Here is a 24,544-nt window from a genome sequence, read left to right as displayed (position 1 = left end):
AAAGTTAATTAAATCATCCAATTTGTGTGTAAGGCCTTTTTTTGACGGGCTGCTGTAGACGTTCAGTACGAAAGCGCTGCTCCCCTTCTTGCTGCGTCGCACGACTTCTACGAGGATGTGGTTAATGCCCGTAATTTTTCTCATAATTCGCGGTATGGTGACCAGTGTTTTTTTTTTAGTAATGTGGTCATGACTATGTCCCTCCCCATCCCTTTTGTGCGTTGTTAGTGGGTGGCGTAGCCGGCAATTTTGGCGTGGTCGAATGTTTCCTGGAGAATGATGAGGTCAGACTTTTTTCTTCTTGCGGTCATTTTAGTGTGTTGTGTCATTGTTGCGTTTTTGTTTGAGAAGCGGCGGCAGTTCCACTGCCAGATGACGAGTCTTCCCTTTTTGGTGCCCGCCATCTTTACGAAACCTTCTTTTCCAGCTCTGCGAGCCGCCTGTCGTACTTTAGGGCCTGCGCCTTCCTCTTTGCCTCGCTGTCACTACTGCGTGCCGCCAGCATCTCGAACATTTTCTTCATTTTGTCAGAGAGCTTGTTGAGCATGTCCTCAAGGACGTCAGCCTCTTTTTTGTGCTAGGTTGAGTCTCTTGACCTCCTGTACCGAAGCGACCTATTCGTTGGTCTTGGTCTCCGGGATTTTACGTTTGGCGCCCAGTGGGTGTGCTACATCTGCTAACATATCCACTTCCTCCTCCATGGCTTCGGTGGATGGGGTGGAGACGGAGGTGAAGGTGGCTGACGGGGGCAACGATTGTGAATGCATTTTGGTAAGCATTGCATTAAGTGTTTTCTGTAGTTCTTACATTTTTTTCGCTGATTCGCTGTTTTGTTGTTTTGCCATTTCTAGGTCCTGCCTGAGTAGCTGGTTTTCCGTTCTATATTGTTTTACGCGTTCCTCTATTTGTTCGTACTTGCCCCTATCGTTACTGGTATTGCCGGACCTTCCCGATTCGTCATTGACCACTACGTCTCACCAGCTGACCAGCTCACCTTTGCTGGTGTCGTCTGTTCTTGCATCTTACCCGTCGTTTCGGGCTTCCGCCCCCTCGAGGCGGATATGGACCCACTCCCGGTCCTGTCCCTCTTGCTGGCCCTGGAGTTCGAGGTCGGTCGACCCCACGCTCCCGATCTGTCCCTGGATCTGGACCTCGAGATCGGTCGACCCCGTGCTCCCGGCTTGGACATGGATCTTGATCTAGACCTGGAGCCGGACTTGGATCTGGGTGCGGGAGATGGTTGTGCGTGGTTGTTTCCCTGCCGTCGGGGTTTTGTGAGCCGGCTATTCGCAAGAGTTCTCCCTCGTTTCTTTTCGCTGTGCATGTTCTTAGTTTCACTATGTACGGCGTCTTGCATTTAGCCCTGCAAGTCCGGTCCGCCGTGGGGTGAGCTTCTCCGCAGAGCTCGCAATTAGTCTTGCATTCGTGGTCTTTGGCCGGGTTTTTGCTACCGCACGCCGGGCACAGCTTGTCGTTCAGTCTGGGGCACACATCGGGTCTATGCTCGAGCCTGCCGCACTCTTTCCTAAAGTATGTTTGCTACCGATAGAGGGATACTCTCATCATGATGCTGTTGAAGCGCGCCCACGCGGGAACCCTGTTGACCTCGTACAGTAGTATCACGGGGGTCGTGCTGCCCAGTCTCTTGGCGTACGCCAGGGAAGGGTTCCTTACGTTCACCAGTGCGTGCACGAGCTCGTCTTGTGTGTACTTCAGTGGAATGTTGCGAATTATCCCTTTGGCCATCTCTTCTGGTGCCGAGACGTACGCGTTCGTCGTGTGCTTCCTCCCGTTGATTGTTGATTCCTTGAATTTGGCGACTTTCGTCACCGTCGTCTCGTCCAGTGTGCTTATCAACAGGATGTGTTGCGTGTGGTTGGGGCAGATCGTGATAATTTTGTCGCTTCTCACTCCTGCTTCATTGCGTATCGCCTCGTCTAGGTTGGCACTGCACGTGTTTCCGATGTTCAGCCCGTGTGCCTGTCTGACTATTATCTTGATGTCGCCTCTAGTCAGCCTGGACACGTTGCTTGCTCGTGGAATCTTGTACACTATGCTTTTCTCGCCTTTGCGCTTCGGGCTTCTCCAGCGGGCGCCTTTCTTGCCTGCCTCTTGGATAGCGTTCTCGCGGCCCTTTCTTTTGTGTGTAACCTCGATCCATCCATCAGCGTCGCTGTCCTCGGCTCGGCTCGCGGGATCATCTGTTTCTTCTCTGGACTTGGTATTCAGGGCTTCCCCCACTTGTGCCTCGTCTACCTCCATTTCGGAAATGCTTCCAATCCTCTGGTTTACACTGCGGCACCGTTTTCTACCCTGTGGGGGGCCGGTAGGGGTCCGCTATAGGCCTAGTCGGCGTTAATCTTAGCTGTGCTGCTCACTTCAAAAAAATCTTCGAAAAAGATCGCTCACCCCGGGTCTCGGTGCCGCTTGGTTCGGTTCAATTTGCTCTATCCGATGGTGGTCGGTTTTCAGGTATTTCACTCGATAATTGTGCGGAAAACATTCATAAAGACAGAGCCGTCGCGAAGTGCGTCCGCAGCGCTGGCACTTCTTCTTCCTGTCAATATTAAATATGACCAATGTATTTCTTCTGCAAACGACGAATACGTTGAAGGCTCGAGGGTGCTGAGGTTGCCCATAAGAGTTGACAGTAGTTGAGGTGAGCGTAAAAAAGGCAGTTCTAAAGAAGGAATCTAGTTGGTACTGATTATCATCATCATCATCAGCCTGGTTAGGCCCACTGCAGGGCAAAGGCCACTCCCATACTTCTCCAACAACCCCAGTCAAGTACTAATCGTGGCCATGTGGTCGCTCCAAACTTAATCTCATCCGCCCACCTAACTATCTGCAGCCCCTGCTACGCTTCCCTTCCCTTGGAATCCAGCCCCTAACCCTTAATGACCATCGGTTATCTTGCCTCCTCATTACATGCCTTGCCCATACCCCATTTCTTTTTCTTGATTTCAACTAAGATGTCATTACCTCGCGTTTGTTCCCTCACTCAATCTGCACTAAAAAGTCATCAACGTATCTAAATACTTTGAGAATCTTAACATCTGGAAGCCGACCGCTTATGTTCTTGTCTAGTTCTGCTAAAAATATATCGCTAAGAATGGGAGCTATACACGATCCGATGCAAATTCCCTCCTTCTGTATAAAAGGCTGCCCTTCCCACAGAATGAAAGTAGACTGAAAATAAAAGCTAAGAAGTCCTAAGAAATCCTTATTCGACATCCTGGTGGCGTTCGCGAAGGCAACGTTTCCAAAGGCGTGAATAGAACTCTGAACACTGGAGAGCAGACCTTAATGAGGTAAAGAATAAAACAGGTCTGTTATGTACACAGAGAAGGCCTTAATATTCTTATGGGTTGACGACCTGAAATAATCGAGTACCACATCAGATTTCTTTACAAGAAACGGGTCCTGAATTGGAAACATGTTCAGCATTTTTTGAAGATACAATGCTATACATTTTTGCCAGGTGCCGTTTTCAGACACAATGGCTCGAAAAGGTGCGTCCACCTTGTGTGTCTTTACACTGAAGAACACGTCAAGACAATCAAGCTTACGTGGGGCAAAGCGGAAGGTGCCTCAACGAGCGTTTAAAGGAACAGCGGTGTAATGTAGCAGAAAAGCGGGGTGGGTTCCTTGACGCTCACTGCAGGCATTGCAGCTACACTGTCGCCGGGGTGGATGATGGTGACCACTCGACGTGTGCTCCAGCATACAGAGACTGCTCCATTGTGGGAAAAGCCCGAGGTAGGATAACGCGCGAAATTATAGAAGCAGCAATGATTGATAGGCTTGGGGATAACTGTGTGTCTAAACCATCAATTGCCCTTTCCCAGCAAAGAGTTATTGTACCTGCGCAATAGTGTGTAAGGGTTTTTTTGCAAACAGCGCATGTATGATGTACGCCAAAAAGTTGTATATATGTATGGGTCCCTTGCTCGAAATAAAAATAGTTGCAAGTTAGCGCCTGTGTGTGTTACGCCTCACTATCGTCCTTGTCCTTTTAACGCGCTATAAGCCTCACGATCTCTTACCAACAAGCCGAAATCACTGCTTTACGGTGTTTTGGGCTATCCTTGTCGTCAGATGGTTTATATGACCGTCCCAAGACATATGAGAAGAGAAAATTAAGCCCAGACATTCGGAACTGATTACAATAGCTATGTTTATTGATTCATTTATTTATTCGGTATAACCACATTGCCTGTACGGCATTATCGTAGGGGGGTTAAAATACAAGGTTGTAACAATGGCAACATACTCAGCAACATAAGAAGAATACACCTAGTAAATACAACAATGATGAAACAATGAAATTCGCAAAAGCGGAAAGCAAACTAACAAAGTACCAAACAAAGAAAGTAACAAAGTAACTAAAAAAAATAAGCGTATGTGTAGGGATGAATAACAGAACAATCAAAGAATATGGCCCTCAATAGCATTTTGAATACTCGACGCTGCCATCACCTCATTAGAAAGTTCATTCCAATCGTTAATCGTGTTAGGAAGAAAATGAATACTTAAATACATTGGTAGGGCACTGATAAGCTCTAACTTCGTTAGCGTGGTCTCTCCTAGATGCAACCTATTGCGGCTCCTTGATGAACACTGTTTTGTCGATACCAGTTTTACTTTTATATATAGTGTAAAGGAATTTCAATCTTAGGATTTTCCTGCGTGAAGAAAGAGTTTTCCAACCGAACCCTTCCCGTATTCCGAATCCTCTGACAGTAAAATTATAATTTCCTGTTATGAAAGCGTGCTGCTTGCTTCTGGACGCATTCTATTTTGTCTGTGAGGTTCTTAGTGTATGGATGCGAGGTAACGCATGCATATTTTAGAATAGGCCTGGCGGCTGTTAAATACAAGGTTGCCTGCAGTGATAAAGCAGAATGCGTAAAATTTCGTCGGGAAAAGTGAAGAAGACGGTACGCTTTCGCGCTAATTGAGTTAATATGATTAGTCCAGTCAAGCGTTTCAGAAAACCTAATTCCGAGGTACTTAACATCCTTAGCGGTACTGAGTGCAATATTATTCACGCAATAGGAACTGGGGAAGTTCAGTACTATGGGCTGGGGGGGCGGAATGATTTTGTTAATTGGTCGGAATATATATATATATATATATATATATATATATATATATATATATATATCACAAGAAAAGCAATTCTGGGTCCGGGTAAATATTCACAGTGAAGTAGACGCGCGTATAAAGCGGTTTATTGACGTTTCGGCCGGGGTCCGGCCTGCATCAGAATGATGGAGGCCGGAACCCGGCTGAAACATCAATAAACCGCTTCATACGCGCGTCTACTTCACTGTATATATATGTTGTCACGTGGTCGTGACGTTGAAGAACACAGGAGCAATACTGTGAATGACAAAACTAACATTTATTGTGTGAACCTGTGCCCACAAAAACAGGCTACACTTATGGCACAACGATAGCGGCGAACGCGATCGGCGATCGTCGAAAATCTGATCAGCGGGTCCAGCGTTTGATTTTATACATCAGTCGTCGAATGTTCCAGAGTAATCGCTGGGACCCGCTTGCCTTTTACAAAGTTCTACATTATTTGCATCGCGCACACATGCGATCAGATTACACAAGGCTCGGTCACAGACAGCGTATCGAAGCATCGATAACATTACAGAAACTTCCGATACATGCAGGCGCGTCCTGCGTTGTACCATAACATTTGTTAGGCGGTGAAACGTGTCGCCCGATAGAGACAAACAAGTGCACGTGTCAATATATCTATATAAACAAGAAGAAAGGGGGTTAACCAAGGGGCCCGATTTTTATTAGTCATATGATAAGAAGCCAACAAAGACTGACACCAAGGACAACATAGGGGAAATTATTTGTGCTTAATGAATGAAATAAAGAAACGATAAATTAATGAAAATTAAAGTGGATGAAAAAACAACTTGCCACAGGTGGGAACCGAACACGCAACATTCGCATTTCGCGTGCGTTGCTCTACCAAGTGAGCTACCGCGGCGCTGTTTCTCCATCAACTTTGCTTGGCCATTTATGTGTCCTAGTAGAACCCTAGGGGCATTGGTCAGCGCCACTACTCGAGAACATATATATATATATATATATATATATATATATATATATATATATATATATATATATATATATGTGTGTGTGTGTGTGTGTTTGTGTGTGTGTGTGTTTGTATTTACTCTGATGTGTTCAACACGGATTTAGGAAAGTCTTGTCCACTGTGACCACATTTTGTTATTCACAGCTTTGCAACAGTGCTTAACCACTCAGGGCAGGTCGATGCCACTTTCTTAGACTTCCGATAAGTATTCGATGCTGTATCGCATGCAAAATTAACATACAAACTTGAACTAATTGGACCTCCTGAGTTTGTGGTGATATGGGTTTCGTCATATGTCACCAGCCGTATACAGTTTGTTAACATTGATGATCATCATTCAAATACTTTACCAGTTACTTGAGGTGTTCCGCAAGAAAGTGTACTGGGCCCGTTGTTATTCAATATTAATAATAACGATTTATTTCCGTCACCATTACATTGATGGAGAAAACGGGAATAAAAGGGATTGACGCTTGACTAAGTTCCCACCCGCCGTACACCAGGTGAGCAGTGGCGTGGAACGACACTTCTGTCACGACAACAAATACAAAGTCAAACAAAGCATTGACTGACTGAACAAACTTTATTGAAACCAGCAAGAGATGGTGGCTGGGCCTAGGCCTCCCACGTGGGGACGTCGAGGTGTTGCCTCTTCGCCGCCTCGCAGGCCTGCTGGGTCGCCCAGAGTTGGTCGACAAGGTTGAGGCTACGCAGGGCAGCGTGCCATCTCGACGAGAGGGTCGTGGGGTTAGTGTCGGGTATTGGTGTGTACAGTCCCAAAGCATGTGTGGAAGTGTGGCTGGCTGTGTGTTGCAGATATGGCACGTGGGATTGGGGTAAATGTCTGGGTAATTCTTGTTATAAAGTTGTAACGAGGGGTAAGTATAAGTACAAAAACATTTATGCAAAATGCACAATCACCAGCCTGTGTGAAAAAATATCAACGGATTGAAATGAGACAAATACAGCAACTGAAAACAAAAACGCTCATGATACAGCAAAATAACAACAGCAAGCAAAAATACGCTTATAGAACAATTAGACACAGAAACGTTCACAGATGCCTAAATGTTGGATAATCAAAGGGACGCATTTAGGAGAAAGTAGTTGCGAAGGTTAGAGCAGCTAATGGCTCCCTAAGTCTACATTTAAATATATATAAATTATGTATATATATATATATATATATATATATATATATATATATATATATATATATATATATATATATATATATATATATATATATACATAAATGATACTGTTATTGTTATAACTTAACTAGTTCAAATTCAACTGTTTATTGATCATTGTATTCTGTTTAACAAAATAACTGTCCTAGTGACCAAGTTCTGCTGAACTCGAACCTCCAGAGAATTCACACATGGTGCAGCAATTGGAATATGCAGCTAAATGCCGAAGAAAAAACACTTTTTATGAAGATTACCAACAACAACCTTGTGCATTCCTTTCCGTATACCCTTCCATCGCTTCACATTATGGAAGTTAATGAATATAATACATTGGTGTTACCATAACAAATCGTTTGAGCTATAACAGTCATGTGACCAATTGTTTGCTCGTCTTCCTACCGAAAATGTGGTCTTCTCTGTCACAAACTAAAAAATTCTGCTCCCAGGCTAAAGCATTTAGCATACTGTACATCAGACCAAAATTAGAGTATACTTGTGCAGTTCGGACCCGTAGACTAAACAGAGTATTGAGGCACGGGAGTCAAATTAGAGGAAAGCCGTAGGCTTCACTTTTTCAAAATACCGCAGTATAGACTCACCGTTCGATTTAATGAAAGACCATGCCATCCCATCACTGCAAACACGAATAAAATTCAGACTATAATATATATTTTTAATTAAGAACAAACTTTCTATGAGTCCTCAACCTTATCGTATGCCCATCACTACTCGTCGTACAAGGCATCATCATGATCAATCTCTAACCCCATACCACACCAAAATAAACGCCTTTAAGTATTCTTTTTTTGTACGTAAAATTGAGGAAATAAACAAGCTGCCCTCTAGTCTGATTATGACCATTGAATCTATTGACAAATTGATTGCTTCTTATTGATAGTCATGTATCACATCGTACATATTTTCTCCTGTTACTATACAACCTTTCCCAATTTAAGTTAGTTCTTAAGTTTTGTGCTGTCACTACGCTGAATTTATATTGTGCATTGTTGTATTTTTATGCCACTTCTGCTAGGGCCCACTGTGAGCGCCTGCAGTAATTGATATATGTATATATATAAACGAGAAGAAAGGGGGTTAACCGAGGGGCCCGATTTTTATTAGTCATATCATGAGAAGCCAACAAACACTGACACCAAGGACAGCATAGGGGAAATTACTTGTGCTGAATAAGTGAAATAAGGACGCGATAAATTAGTGGAAATTAAAGTGGATGAAAAAACAACTTGCCACAGGTGGGAGCCGAACCCACCAGTTGTTTTTTCATCCACTTTAATTTCCACTAATTTATCGTTTCTTTATTTCATTTATTCAGCACAAGTAATTTCCCCTATGTTGTCCTTGGTGTCAGTGTTTGTTGGCTTCTCATGATATGACTAATAAAAATCGGGTCCCTCGGTTAACCCCCTTTTTTCTCGTTTATTACATAACGAGGGTCTCGAATCCGGCGACATTGATGCCTTCAGGTAACATATGTGGGTTTATTGACCAGTTCCCTTCACCCAAAAAGATCACGTTCTCGTGACGCCTGCGGCAAGTTCTTTTTTCATCCACTTTAATTGCGACTAATTTATCGTTCCTTTATTTCATTTATTCAGCACAAGTAATTTCTCCTATGTTGTCCTTGGTGTGAGAGTTTGTTGGCTTCTCATGATATGACTATATATATATATATATATATATATATATATATATATATATATATATAACGCAGTAGCAATACTGTGAACGACAAAACTGACTTTTATTAGGCGAACTTGTGCCCACAAAACAGGCTACACTTATAGCACAACGATAGCGGCGAACACGCTCGGCGATCGTCGAAAATCTGATCAGCGGGTCAAGAGCGTTGGCTTTTATACAGCAGTCATCGAATGTTCCAGACTAATTGTTGCGACCCGCATGCCTTCTACAAAGTTCTACACCATTCGTGTCAAGTGATGAAATCAGATAACACAAGGTTCGGCGACAACAGACAGCGGATAGAAGCATCGATAACTTTCCAGAAACTTCGCATACCTGCAGGCGCGTCCCGCGCTGTGCGATAACATTTGTTAGGCGGCAAAACGTGTCGCCCGATGAAGACAAGTACACGTGTCAATATCGCCCTCTTAAAGAGCATCGACCCGATGCTGCAAACAAACGAAAGTAATAAATAAGCACTCGTAGCGAAGAAAAAAACAAAATAAGGAAAGTTCGTCAGCGTCCGTAAAACGGTTTAAGACGCACCACGTGGACCACTTCAGGTCGTGCGCGACAAGCTGTGAATGCGAAATGCCGTCCGGCACGACCTCATAGTCCAGTGCGCCAAGACGTCGGATGACCTTGTAGGGTCCGAAATAGCGTCGCAATAGTTTCTCACTCAGTCCTCGTCCGCGTTGGGTCCATTTGGGTCCATACCCAAACACGGTCACCGGGCTGGTACTTGACGAAATGTCGTCGGAGGTTGTAGTGTCGGCTGTTGGTCCTTTGCTGGTTCTTTATTCGCAGGCGGGCGAGCTGTCGGGCTTCTTCGGCACGCAGGACATAGGTAGCGACGTCAAGGTTCTCCTCGTCAGTGACGTGCGGCAGCATGGCGTCGAGCGTCGTCGTCGGGTTCCTGCCGTAGACCAGCTTGAACGGCGTGATCTGTGTTGTTTCTTGCACCGCCGTGTTGTAAGCGAATGTTACGTACGGCAGGACGGCATCCCAGGTCTTGTGTTCGACGTCCACGTACATCGCTAGCATGTCGGCGAGGGTCTTATTCAGCCGCTCCGTAAGACCATTCGTCTGCGGGTGGTAGACCGTTGTCCTCCTGTGCCTTGTCTGACTGTATTTCAGAATGGCTTGGGTCAGCTCCGCTGTAAAGGCCGTTCCTCTGTCGGTGATGAGGACTTCTGGGGCGCCATGTCGCAGCAGCATGTTTTCGACAAAGAATTTCGCTACTTCGGCGGCGCTACCTTTCGGCAGTGCTTTAGTTTCAGCGAAGTGGGTGAGGTAGTCCGTCGCCACGAGGATCCACTTATTTCCGGTTGTTGACGTCGGAAAGGGTCCCAACAAGTCCATCCCGATCTGCTGGAATGGTCGGCAAGGAGGCTCGATTGGCTGTAGTAATCCGGCTGGCCTTGTCGGCGGTGTCTTGCGTCGCTGAGAGTCTCGGCATGTTCTGTCATAACGGGCAACGTCGGCGGTCAGGCGCGGCCAATAATACCTTTCCTGTATCCTCGACAGCGTCCGGGAGAATCCAAGGTGCCCAGCGGTTGGATCGTCGTGGCGACGGACTACCTCACCCGCTTCGCTGAAACTAAAGCACTGCCGAAAGGTAGCGCCGACAAGTAATTTCTCTTATGTTGTCCTTGGTGTCAGTGTCTGTTGGCTTCTCATGATATGACTACACACACACACACACACACACATATATATATATATATATATATATATATATATATATATATATATATATATATATATATCCTGCGTAAGTATTATTTTCCGTACTTTACTTGTACAACGTAAGCTGCAAGAATCCGAGGCCACCTAAGTAATTCTTATGTGTTGCGAGTGCGACAGCATTACTGTCCAATCGAACACTCTTGAACGGTCCTTCAAGTTGTGAAGACCCCGCGGGAAAGTGAGCGCACTGAGACGCTTTGCCAACGTATCCTAGATAGCGCAAGACTATCCGCAGTGGTTGCTTAGTGGCTATGGTGTTGGGCTGCTAAGCACGAGGTGGCAGGACAGAAGCCGGGCCACAGCGGCCTCATTTCGATGGGACCGAAATGCGAGAACACCCGTGCACTTAGATTGAGGCGCACGTTAACGAACCCAAGGTGGCCCGAATATCCAGAGTCCCCCACTATGGCGTGCCTCATAATCATATCGTGGTTTTGGCACGTAAAGCCCCATAATTTATATTTAAGTAATCAGCGAGGCCAGGTTAGAACGCAGGTGCACGGACCAGAAGGTAGCGGTTAATAGAGGCTTCCGAGAGCGATGGCGAGGTTGCGTCGACAAGAAACCCCTCTCCCCTCGCGTTTCAGGCCAGCGCGCCTACCGGTGTTCTCTTTCGCCCACTCTGCTCCCTCGGGGCGTGCACGTGGCGTCGGAGCCAATGCGAATTTAAGCGCAGTTTATCCGATACAGATGCCAGGTTTTTCGCTCAACAGGTAATTTGGTGGTTTCGCATCCTAAATGTGCCGCGTGATTATGTGTCCGCACACCGCGAATGGCCTTAAAAGTGGTTTAAACAAACTAAATCCACTCACTGCCTCACCCAGCAACCGTTTGTTCATTGCTGCGATTGTCACGCAGTTAGCGATTAGAGAGACCTTGCCTCGTGCACGTGGTTCTGTAGTCAGGCTACAAACGAAGCTAACTAGCTCCTTCCAAACACAGAATTTCATATAACAATTACTAGAGGAAACCGCGGACGCCAGTGTCTAAGTGTCAGTTCAGCCAGTATGGAAAAGATCGGTACTACACGGATTTGCGTAAATTTTGTCCTTATGGCCTCAAAAGGCTTCTTCAGTTCGTAAACTTGTCTTTCAACAAATTACTGCGTAATCAACTGTTAACTCTTTATATTATCTGACAGCAGGATACAAACACATGACCTCTAGCATAGATGCCCGATAATGAAGCCATTACGTCACAAGCGGCACAGAAACACCTCAACAATTTCTCGCGGGCAAGCAAGCCCATTGAGACACGTGTAGATATAACTTATGATTATGAGGTGTTAGAACCATGCAAACTTGTCCTCTCTTCCGTACAGATCACCATCAGGTGGTGCAACCCGCTCTTTACTTTCTTTGAAAAGCTTTTAAGTTATGCAACAGAAGAAAAAAATGAATCTTATTTTAGGAGGTGACGTCAATATAAACATGTTCTTATCTTCCTAGCTGCAAAAGGATTTCCAGACTTTAATTAAATTTGCGGGATATCAAAGATAATAATTACAGTTACATGCGTGACTGTTGAAGGCGCCTGCGTATTAGATGCGTTCATATCAAACATAAATAGAGTCAGTAGAGGCGGACATTGTGTACAGTGATGTTAGGCACCACCATCGGTGCGACATATATCAAAATCCCGCACCGACTGAGAGAAGCACTCAAATCCTCCCTCTTCTGCTTTGACTCAGCAATTTGCTGATATAAACAAAGCGAATCTCACAAGACAGGTTGATGACCTATCATCCTCAATACAAACTGTAACCAGCATTGAAGTATCTATCCAACACATATTTGACACGCATGATCAGCTGCTACAAACGTCAGGTAGGCGTGAAAAAAAGGTTCATGATATTCTCAGGAGAGTTTGTGAAATAAACACAAATGAAAGAGAACCCATTGGAATGTTGAAGCTTGAACTGAATGATATGAAGCGATACAGTGGCTGCTAGAACATGGTAATTCACGGACTATCGCTCCAATAACCTTGCCAATCAGCTCGATATAATATGCCTCACAGAAAGCGATACTGAAGGTCTACGTTGTCTGCGCGCTCGTGCAAACATGGTGCTGGCTGTAAAAATTAGACTTGCGCAAAAATCGACAAAAACTACTTGCGTGGCTAAGCACGCAGTCCTCAAGGATGATGTCTACTTTGTTGACATGAGTGCTTTAAACTAAAAGCTACTGTGGCTTGCGAAATGTTCAACCAACGACAAAAGATATCAATTTGTCTGCACAAAGGAAAGGAAGGTCTACGTTCGGAAGGAAGCAGGTGCAAATGCCATCAGGATTTGGTGTGAAGATTTGGTGTGGGATTTGGTGCTGCATTACTTAACCTGCGCTATTTCAATTCATTCTTGATGTAACATCGTTGACTTATATATATCTATGACTCCCTCCCCCCTTATGTAATACCCTGTAAAGGGTCCTTAAGGGTTCAATAAATGATGATGATGACGATGAAGACTTGAATAAGCAAGGCCTCGCATACATGTTTCATGCGAGGATCATCATCATCATCATATATTTTTCCTTAAGGACCCCTGTCAGGGTATTACATAAGGGCGGATTACAGAAGACAAGAATAGAAACGAAGGTATTGTTACAATTTCTTACAAAACTCAGCCTGTGGATTCATATTAAAACAAAAAAAGCCAAGAGGCACACTGAATAGAATGCAAAAGCAAATGAGCAGAACAGTCACAATATGAGACGTCAATCGCAAAAGAACGAAGGCACAGTACGGTCATTATAAGGTTAGGGTTTAAGGTGATCAGTAAGCAGCTGCTTCACGATAATGGGTTTGCGCTCATTAACTCTACCTGGTAAATTGTTCCACTCTATATTGGCGCTAGACAAAAACGATAGATTAAATGATAATGTTGAACCATGCAAGCGCTGGATGCTGCAAGAGTTAAAAAGGCGACAGGATGCACGGGTTGGTGGAATTAGAAGCCTTCCATGCAGTTCGGGGAAGTTATAATGAAGTCGCTGGAAAAGGCACAGTTTTGCAATTTTCCGACGCAACACCAATGGTTCGAGTCCTAGAGATGATTTAATCGCATTGATACTTTCTTCACGGCTGTACCTTGAGGTGATGAATCTAGCGGCACGATTTTGTACTGATTCTAATATAATAATTAAGTCAGCTTGGTGCGGGTTCGAAATAGCTGAGGCGTATTCAAGTTTACTTCGAATAAAAGTTTCATAAGCTAGTTTTCTTGTGGAAGAGGGGCACAGCACAAGGGTACGTCTGACGTAACCAAGTGATTTATTGGTGTCGGTAGACAATTTTTTTATATGGTCGAAACAGGTCAACTTGCTCTTAATAGTGATACCGAGATAAGAATATGATTCAACGGTGGATAGGGCTGTCGAGTTTAAAATGTACGGGTGATCCTTGTTAGAGTGTTTACGCGTTACCTGCATAACTTTACATTTGGAGATGTGAAGTTTCATTAAAGAGTTGGAACACCAGGTTTCTAATGAATGTAAGTCTTTTTGAAGCATTGCATGGTCGGTTGGGCCTGTAATGCGACGGTAGATAACGCAGTCATCTGCAAAAAGTGGGATATTGGATGATATGCCGTTGGGAAGGTCCTTTATGAAGATGTTCCTACCTTATGACCTACACTGTCTTATTTCGACGCTGCTATAGTCAACCACTTACTCACAAATGCCACCTACTTCTTAGATAAATATTTATCTATCTATCAAATAAAAGCTCAGAGCTTAACAAAAAAATCGAACATATTGAAGGCGAAATGAAATCATTAGTGCACAAATTTGACTTCTTAGCATTTATGGAAATTTGGTTGGTCATGCAGATGCCATGCCATTCGCAGGGTACGAAGACATGTCATAGTTCAGGGTAAACAAACGCGGAGGAGGAGTATCCCTGTTCATAAGGAACCACTCACGTTTGGGTATACTGAACAATTATTCACTTGCGATTGACAATCTTGAAGCTGTTACCATCCGGTACTGTAATATAGTTATAATTGTGTTGTGCCATCCCCCTCACAGCGATGTGTCTGTGTTCTTTAGTTGCTTGAGTTTTTTTATTTACTAGCCAAAAGAAAATAAATGCTGTGTAACAACGAGATCTGATAAAGTTCACGAGGGTTGCAATGTGGGCTCGTTGGTAATGCATCTTCAAGGGGAGCACGGTAGCGCTGTGCGTGTTCCTATGTGTCTTCTTTTGTCCAGCTTCGAATCGCGCTACCGTACTCCCCTTGAAGAGACCTGATGATTGATATTATGAAGGTCAACGCAACACAAATCAGATTAATAGAAATGATGTTCTCTTATAGCTGCGAAAACATCATAGGTATGCTCAAACGAATAAGCTGTCAGTCGGAAACGTTCCTCGATGTTTGTTTCAGAAATTTTTTACCCCATAAAAATAGATGCGGTGTGTTTTTTTCGGGAATAAGCGATCATATTCCCTTTTTTACACTTTTGTCTTATGATGGAACTGGATCCTTCTGTATACGTACGCAAAAGTAATGAACAAAAGGACATTGCTAAATTTTGTTTGCTTATGTCTGAAATTGACTGCGTTGATGTACTTAAAGCCGAGAATCCATCTTCCGCACATGATACATCCGTAGATAAAACACCGTATTCGTTTGACAAAGCCTTTCCAAATGTATAAGTAAAAAAATTCAGGGAAAACTTAAAGAAGTGGATCACTGGTGACCTTTTAAGCGTAATAAAGAAAAACAATTTTTATTCGCACGATTTCGTTATACTCGTAATCAAGAACATTTCAAGGAGTTTAAAAAGTTTCGGAATAAATTCAACCAAGATTTAGAATAGGCAAAATTACTTTTTATCGTCAAAAGTTTTCATGAATGCATAACACTAGATTCCTGTGGCAAGGCATAGATGAGCCCATTGGTTAGACACAACATGCTATTCCTTCGTAAATGCGAATCAGTACAGTTTTTTATAGCGGTGTCTCACTCGCTAATAAACTCATTGACAATTTTTTACATGCAGGAACTTGTACTTCGTATAGTGTTCCTTCAGCTGTGTAATCGGTTGACTCAATTTTGGTCCCAGCATGTGCGAATTCAAAATTTTTATCCCCTACATCTAAAGATGAAATTCTCTCCATCATCAATCGAATTTGCAATTCATGCTCTCGTGGCCCAGACAGCATTTGTCCACCTGAAATCATAGCTGTTGCAACGTTTATTAGCATTCCTCTTGCACACATTTGTAATCTAATGATTTATAAAGGAGAGTTCCCGTATAAAGTGAAATTTGCCCGAATTTTCAAAGGAGGCAAGAAAAATGATCCTAATAACTACCGTCCTATTTCCATGCTACCTTTGTTTTCTAAAGTAGCTGAGCGGGTTATCTTCATAAGGCTGTACAAATTCCTACATCTTAACAATCCAGAGAAAAGACGGGGAATGCGGGAGAACAAAGGAACAAGGTGAGCGCCCCCTGCTTTCCTTTGTGGCGAGGAAAGCATACGTCGCCTTGAAGAAGACAAGTCCACTTGTCGAAACACTGGCTCCAGCATTCACCTTGTTCATGTTTTGCTCTACATTTAACAATATAATTTCCAAGGAGCAATATGGATTAAAGCCTGGAAAGTCCATGCAAGCAGCTCTGCTGGAAATCAAAACCAGTCTGATTCATAATATTGAAGATGAGGTTTTCACTATTTCAGTATTCCTTGACTTCTCCAAAGCCTTCGATTGAATCAAGCACGACGTTCTACTTCATACATTAAATTTATTCTATAATACTAGTCAGTCTATAATACTTGACTATACATTGCATTGTTATATTTGACTGGCCGTCATCTTACTGCACTGCCAACTTTTGGCAGTCGGTACTTCGTCAAGCTGACCCAGCTTTTTGTTCCGCCCTCTCTTCCAAAGGAAATAAATATGACTGACTGGAATGTTCTTGTTTGATCAGCAGCAATTTATGCTACTGGCTGACTTCATCGCACAATTCGTGCTATCTACAGTTTATAAAAACAAGGTGTGTACCTACTTTCCATATTTTCGATTTGTTTTACAAGACGTAGGACCAGAGAAGCAAATAAATCCAGGGATGTTGACGGCGAAGTAGTTTCTTACCACACTATCATATGTTACAACCTACATAAAGGAAGTGTTAGGAGACCCATGTGAGCGCTATACGCTGAGGCAGTTGAAGAAATGTCGCGACTCAACGAGTCGGCGGTCCAGGCCTACCTGTCGTAGTCGAGCACGGTGTGCAGCCGGTGAGCCACGGTGAGGAGTGTGAAGTTGGCGAAACTGTCCCGCAGCGCCGCCTGAATCAGGCGGTCCGTGTCGCCGTCCATGTGCGAGGTAGCCTCGTCCAGCACCAGGACCACCGGTCGTCGCAGCAGGGCGCGTGCCAAGCACACTAGCTGCCGCTGCCCGGCGCTGGTGGGTCGGCAAAGGAACCAATATGTCATGTTGCGTGGACGGCAGTGTGTCGCATGCTTGTTTTCTGGCCTCCAGACATTATCTATTCAGCGGAGCAGGAGAAATCTTTTCTTAAGTGTAATTATTCAACAGAGCAGGATAAATGTTTTTTTACTTAAGTGTGATAAATCTGATTTGGATGAGTGAAAAGATGAACAGAACACCTTTCATATTGAATCTGAAACGACGCGCTTGCGGTACAAAAGTGGCTTCTAATGTGCACTGGATGCGAAATTACGACTCTCCCGAATCGGCACATTAGGCGCATGACACTCTGGATACACCCAATCTCTAGCGATTGAATTGTTTACGGTGGGACTCTTCATCACCTCAGATTGCCGCCACCGTCTCCTGTCTCGAGCAGCAGCTTGAGCGGCTGTCTGGACACAAATTCAGCGAGGTTGGCCTGCCGTAACACCTGCCACAACTCCTCGTCCGAGTGCTTCTGCGTGGGGTCCAAGTTGGCACGGAGCGTGCCGCGCACAAGGTTCGGATCCTGAGCAACGCCACAGGAAGAAGATAAATTGTTTTCATAATTCAACAACACAAATGCAGTCGTATTATTCTTTCGCATGAAGATGTGTCTGCTACCTCGTGTATTTTTCTTTGTGTAGACGATGATGTCATATTGCAGAGGGATTAACAAGTGTGAGCTGTGCTACGAGCTGACTTAGCCGGGCCGAAAGACACCACTGCCTGTAATGCGTTCAGCATGCCTTCAGCGTTTCACCCAGTTTGGCTTATGTATCGAATCGTCTTTCACACACCCAGTGACCGAAATCGTCTACTAGCTTGGGCAACTAGGTATGTGGCGGTTGCTGTTTTGCCGAGCCGCCAACATGGGACACAGAGTATGTGCCCGAATGGAATAATTGCTGCTTGCTGCTGCCTGGTCTAGCAGACAACGTCAGTGAGTTTGTGCCCGAACAGGTGACCTCGGCACGGCGTATGTGTTTTTTGTGTCTGCCATTGTTGGCCAGTCGTATAGAATGGATGTGCAAGAGTGGCACAAAGGGATCGAGGGAAAACAAGGGGACGGAGTGAGCTGGAGATTCAAGACGATGAGCAAAACGATAACAAGTAAAAGCGGGTGCCACTATTTCGACAAGTGGACTTGTCTTTTATTGGCTGTTGCAGAGAGGCCATAGTTCACTGGCCTCCAGCGGAGAAAATAATCGCCTGCAACCCTTCTCTTCCCCCGCCGCCGGCGTCCAGGCCCCTTCCACGAAAACAGGAACCTACAGTGACACATTTTACTCATCAAGGGGGATGTAACTTTGAATATAGCCTTCCGCATCGAACGAGTCCGCCATATGCACTGTCAGTGCGATGAAGATGCAACCAGAGTACTAGGTAGTTACTACGGCCTTTAATTTAGGGCGCAATGATTGCAACAACGTCTACTCTATCCTGGCACCATTGGTCAATATGGTGTCCAGCGCGATTGCCACTTCGCGGGTCTGCTAATTCACCCATATGTTTTCGCAATTGACGGATAACACGGCGGTATGCAGCAGGTTACACAAGAAAACTATGGTGGACTTGGACAAGCATTTTCGACCGTCTGTGCAATTTTTTTTCTACGAAATGATTCACAGCACTCATGTTCTCAAACGACTCCAGAAGTAGTTTGATAGGGAGGAGATATTAGAAGCTTCTCGTGCAAGAAATAATTAGTTATAGGTGTGTAAGAAGCTCGTTACTGGCTCTAACCAGCCCAAAGGAGTGCATTTCCCCAGAGAGTATATTGTGTAATGACATGTTCTGAAGCAACGTCATCAAGAAAAGAGTGTAAGAAAGAACGCTGCCTCCACTGCCCCAGGGTTTTACGGATACCATAAATTCTCCGTTTAAGCGTAGTAACGACTCTGTTGAAACGTAGCGTCACGTCATCTGTGCTTCTAGTCCTGCGCCCATTTAGCGCGAGTAAAATATGCCTCTCTTTTTTTCCTCGTTTCATTTAGCCATGTGCCGGAGCAGTGACAAATGTCTGGAGCATGAATAAAATAAAGTGCCTTAGAGATGGCGCTTATCGATGCCTTAGATTAAAAACAGAAGAGCTAACCTGCTCATGTACACCACAAAACCGTTGTGGTACTAGTGTTGAATACCATCTCCACTTAGGCGCAAGTGACAAAAAAGGCACTTCTGCAAGGCTTCCTTCCTTTTTTATGTAGCAGCGCATGAAGCAAAACGGCCTGTTTCCCATTTGACGCGTTCTTCATCTAACACAGAAAGTACCTGCGGGATGACGGTGATGGCCGTTCGCAACCTTGGCAGTGGCACGGAGGCGATGTCGACGCCATCGATCAGTATCCGCCCATGGGTGCTCTTGAGCACTCGCAGCAGGGCGAGCACCAGGGACGACTTGCCCGCACCAGTGCGACCTACGATGCCGACCTAGCGAGAAAAGCGATGCCCAGTTTGTGTTAGATTTTCTCGAGAGAAACGCCAGAACATAAACAACGTTTTTCGCCCACAAGTCACACGTAAATAATTCCAAGTGAAGGTGAAGACTTCGATAACTTTTGAATCCTTAACTAGGGCTATGCGATCTAACGATAAACCTTCCAATTATTTATATATGTTTTAACCGCTATAAACATTTACCGCGAATAATTAAATAAAATTACGCAAGCGAAATCTGTAAAGCGTCATTTCAGACACCTCTGTCCAACTTGCGCCAACATGAAAACTACATCGGAAGCTAGAATTTTCCGACTGAGACTCCTTGCAGGTCTCCAAGAAGAAAAGACACCGACGCATGCTCCATTTCTAGCCGAAGGAGCAACACTCCTGCCAGCTGTGCAGTTTCTAGAACGTGCGTGTTGACCGAAAGGCTAACAAAAGTTATTTTTTTTGTGTGTTTATGCTCATATATTTTGTTATAAGTCAAATGGTGTAACCACCCTTAGCACCCTTCCCTATTGGAATATGTGCTTGAAACAAATCCGCACACATGTAACCATACGTTCAATACCGAAAAAAATTAAAGAAGTAGACTGCTTTCAGGCTTTCCAGATTGGCCCTCCTTTCCATCACGTCTAATTACGCTAAAGGACTGCTCGAGAACGTCAATTTCCTGTGACTCCAGCTAAGCTGGGGTTTGTGCCGCGGCAAGCTTGGTATGGCCACCGCACACGCTTTCAGTGATGTAAAGGCAGCGGTCATTTTCACGGTGGCCAAACTGCAACAGGAACCATTATGATAGGTACGAGCCGAGAAAACACAAGACATGCGCTGAGATGAATCACATCAGCTATATAAGCAACAACGTCGCTCCGGCAGTCCATGGCTGCGCATGCAGGGAAACCGCCGCTTAAATAGCAGAGATATTTTGAACTACAAAGCGCGTGTGGCCAGCCGTTCACCTATTGATAGCGTTCCCAACAAAAATATGCAGATCCAATGCACATATCCAGATGTATGTGACGTGAAGCTTTCGTGAAGCGGCGGGTAATCAAACGGTATTACATTTGACGATTTCACTCTTGTGCTCTTAGAGTAAAGAAGACTGGCGCGCGTGCATGTGGTCTCACGCACCCGTCCTGCCTAATCGCGGCGGTCATCTCAAAGAGCTAGTTGGCACGATAGGGGCGCACCTGGCCATGCCAGGTGCAGAGGGGTGCTGGGGTGCTGCGCTGGGGGACCGAGGTTTGTGCCCACACCGGGCACGTAATTATTTTTTTTAATCGAGCTATTGCGCAAAGCTACAGCAGCACCGAAGAGCCACGACTAGGAAAGTCTGGGACGGTTCGCATGCATTGCTTCGCTTGAAAAAAATCACCGCCCAACCGCTCCATACAGATGGTTAACCAGCAAAGTTGAAATATACGGCCCCGGTGTTTGTCACTTGGTTAATCCCGACGGTTCATTAAAGTCTTTCTCAATTTGTGGGTACGTCTTTGTGTTTATTTAGAGTAGTTGTTTAGTATATCGTGTCGTCAGTGACGAAGCTATAGCAGTAATTTAATGATTTCGTTGAAATACAATAACAATAAAAAAAAGTCGACGTGAAAGCCGCGGCGGATTGAATGCGAGACACGTCACATGAATGAGTCCGCATGGCGGCGCCACGGTGTGTCTCCGCCCCCACCATGCGTAGGCATGTGGTGCCTAAAGTCCCTGCATCCACGCGCCACCGCTGCTTTCTTAAGAAGCGACAACCTTTGTTGTGCGCCGATTTTCTCCTCACACCAAATCCGGTTCCGGTATTTCCGGTTCCGGCAATAGCAGAAGCAGACGGTGCCGGCGTCGGTCGTCTGCTGTGGGGTACTCCTCACGAGCATCATTGCGCTTTCGATACACATTTCACTTTCTAAGCAACGAGAAATTATTCAGACATCGCCTGTAGTTTTTAAATTTGAATTGTAAGTGAATGATATTCAAAAGAAAATATGTTATTAGTAAGTAAATATTTTTCTGGTATCAGTGCAACTACCGTCAGAATCCAGGCAGCGGCACGTGCGAAAACCGGCTCCGTTGGCTCTACGGGAATGTGACGGGCTCGGCCTAGGCTACAGTGTACCTAGGCGAAACGCTTGCGGTCTGACCACGGAAACCCTCTGGCGAAAGGTGTGGCGCGCCATTGGCTACTCTAATAGTGACGTCGTTTCTCGGCGCAGAGAGCGCGCGCAGCAGTCTTTCTCCGACTTCTCAATGCAATCGCTGCGCATCGTTCGTTTTCCCGAGGAGCAAGTGGGCTACGAGCAACAGCGCCGAGAGCGTGAGAGCGAGAGATCGCGCTGGCCTCACGCCAACGCCTCGGCCGAACATTTTGGGCAGAACAAAATTTTTCCCCAAGACAGGGGGTCAATTTGTTGTTTATCACGTCATGAAGTTAAACTTTCAATTTTGTATGCCGTATGATCTAGTGCGACGCCTCACTGGTGAGGGACTGTTGATATTATATCAACAAAGTGATTGACGCAGAATAAAGCCTGGAAAGTATTGATTTGTAATATTTTATCAACACTCCTTTGTATGGCATCCTCCTTGCCCTATATTATGTCATGTTTATGTATGAAAGAAAGGCAACTGGACGGTGGGAAATGCTGCATAATAAAATGGCATTCATAAAAGTTCCACAAAGTAGTCTTAAAAGATCACTGTGTGTGAAAACTTCAAAAAAATCTCACTGGTGGACTTTTCTTACACCTGAATGGTTTAAAAGGAAGGACTGTCTAAACTTACTTTTAATTCGACGTAAACTTTTTGCGTGGCACTTATTGCTAATTTTAAGTTCCAATTTATATATTTTCATTTCCTATCGCTTCGTTTCCTTTCCTGTAATATTATTTGGCTGTGTCTACAAGAACCTTCACACGAGGCCTATAAGAGAAAAATTTTGTGGACAGCCAGTGCTCTCCTACTACAGTAAATTTCTCGGGCAGTCTGGCTTGCTATATGGCTGTGACCGCAATCATATTCAGGATATGATTGCTTTTATAAGATGAAAGCAAGATATACCTTGGCTTTTGTTTGTCCCTCTTGTTAATTACACATTCTGGATCTTCTGTAATTTATTATGCAGAAGAGTCGTATAGGTTTACGACCCTATATCCAGTCATGATGAATAGAAAGTCGAAAGCTTCTATGAAGACGTAGAATCGGCGATGGGCAAAGTCAAAACAAAATACTCTATACTGATGGGCGACTTCAATGCTAGGGAAGGCAAGAAGCAAGCTGGAGACAAGTCAGTAGGGGAATATGGCATAGGCTCTAGGAATAGCAGGGGGGACTTCTTAGTAGAGTTTGCAGAACAGCATATTATGTGGTTCATGAACACCTTCTTCCACAAGTGGGATAGATGAAAATGGACGTGGAGCAGCCCAAATGGCGAGACTAGAAATGAAATAGACTTTGCACTCTGCGCTAACCCTGGCATCACACAAGATGTGGACGTGCTCAGCAAGCTGCGCTGCAGTGACCATAGGATGGTAAGAACTCGAATTAGCCTAGACTTGAGGAAGAAAGGGGAGAAACTGGCACATAAGAAGCCGATCAATGAGCTAGCGGTAAGAGGGAAAATAGAGGAATTCCGGATCAAGCTATAGAACAGGTATTCGGCTTTGACTCAAGAAGAGGACCTTAGTGTTGAATATTTGAACGGCAACCTTATGGGCATCATTAAGGAGCGTGCCATAGAAGTCGGCAGTAACTCCGTTAGACAGGATGCCAATAAGTTATCGCAGGAGACGAAAGACCTGATCAAGAAACGACAGTGTATGAAAGAAAGCCTCTAACCCTACAGCTAGAATAGAACTTGCAGAAGTTTCCAAGTTAATCAACAAGCGTAAGACAGCTGACATAAGGAAGTATAATATGGATAGAATTGAACATGCTCTCATGAAGGGAGGAAGCCTAAAAGTGGTTAAGAAGAAATTAGGAATCGGCAAGTATCAGATGTATGTGTTAAGAGACAAAGCCGGCAATATCATTAGTAATATGGATTAGATAGTTCAAGTGGCTGAGGAGTTCTACAGAGATTTGTATAGTACCAGTGTCACCCACGTCGATAATGGAAGAGAGAATGGACTAGAGGAATATGAAGTCCCACAAGTAATACCGGAATAAGTAGAGAAAGCCTTGGGAGCTATGCAAAGGGGAACGCAGCTGGGGAGGATTAGGTAAAAGCAGATTTGTTGAAGGATGGTGTGCAGATTGTTCCAGAAAAACTGGCCACCCTCTATGCGCAATGGCTCATGACTTCGACCGTACCGGAATCTTGGTAGAACGCGAACATAATGCTAATCCTTAAGAAAGGAGACGCCAAAGACTTGAAAAATTATAGACCGATCAGCTACCGTTGCCGTTGCCTATTTAGTATTTACTAAGCTAATCGCAGGTAGAATCAGGAACACCTTAGATTTCTGTCAACCTAAGGACCAGGCAGGATTCCGTAAAGGCTACTTAACAATAGACCATATTCACACTATCAATCAGATGATAGGGAAATGTGCGGAATATAAGCAACCGTTATATATAACTTTCATTGATTACGAGAAAGCGTTTGATTCAGTCGAAGCCTCAGCAGTCATGGAGGCATTACGGAATCAGGGTGCAGACGAGCCGTACGTAAAAATACTGAAATATATCTATAGCGGCTCCACAGCCACCGTAGTCCTACATAAAGAAAGCAAGAAAATCCCAATAAAGAAAGGTGTCAGGCAGGAAGATACGATCTCTCCAATGCTATTCACAGCGTGTTTACAGGAGGTATTCAGAGACCTAGAGAGGGAAGAATTGGGGACAAAAGGTAACGGAGAATACCTTAGTAACTTGCGATTCGCTGATGGTATTGCCTTGCTT

General features: G+C 44.6%; 1 protein-coding gene across 4 annotated transcripts in view; it reads right to left on the bottom strand.

Moving 5' to 3' along the window:
• The window catches only part of LOC142558242 (ATP-binding cassette sub-family C member 2-like), a 393,191-nt gene that overhangs the window by 5,526 nt on the left and 363,121 nt on the right, over positions 1 to 24,544 (bottom strand). For all 4 annotated transcript variants that reach the window (XM_075670389.1, XM_075670392.1, XM_075670391.1 and 1 more), the window contains 3 exons: positions 19,475 to 19,633; positions 17,563 to 17,729; positions 16,997 to 17,191 (listed from right to left, as the gene is read on the bottom strand). In XM_075670389.1, coding sequence (XP_075526504.1) covers positions 16,997 to 17,191; positions 17,563 to 17,729; positions 19,475 to 19,633 — 521 coding nt within the window. The remainder of the gene's footprint in view (positions 1 to 16,996; positions 17,192 to 17,562; positions 17,730 to 19,474; positions 19,634 to 24,544) is intronic.

Source organism: Dermacentor variabilis, chromosome 9, assembly GCF_050947875.1.
Source record: "Dermacentor variabilis isolate Ectoservices chromosome 9, ASM5094787v1, whole genome shotgun sequence".
Lineage (NCBI taxonomy): Eukaryota > Metazoa > Arthropoda > Arachnida > Ixodida > Ixodidae > Dermacentor > Dermacentor variabilis.
Note: the sequence above shows the minus strand (reverse complement) of the source record. Positions and strands in the feature narration are given on the sequence as shown.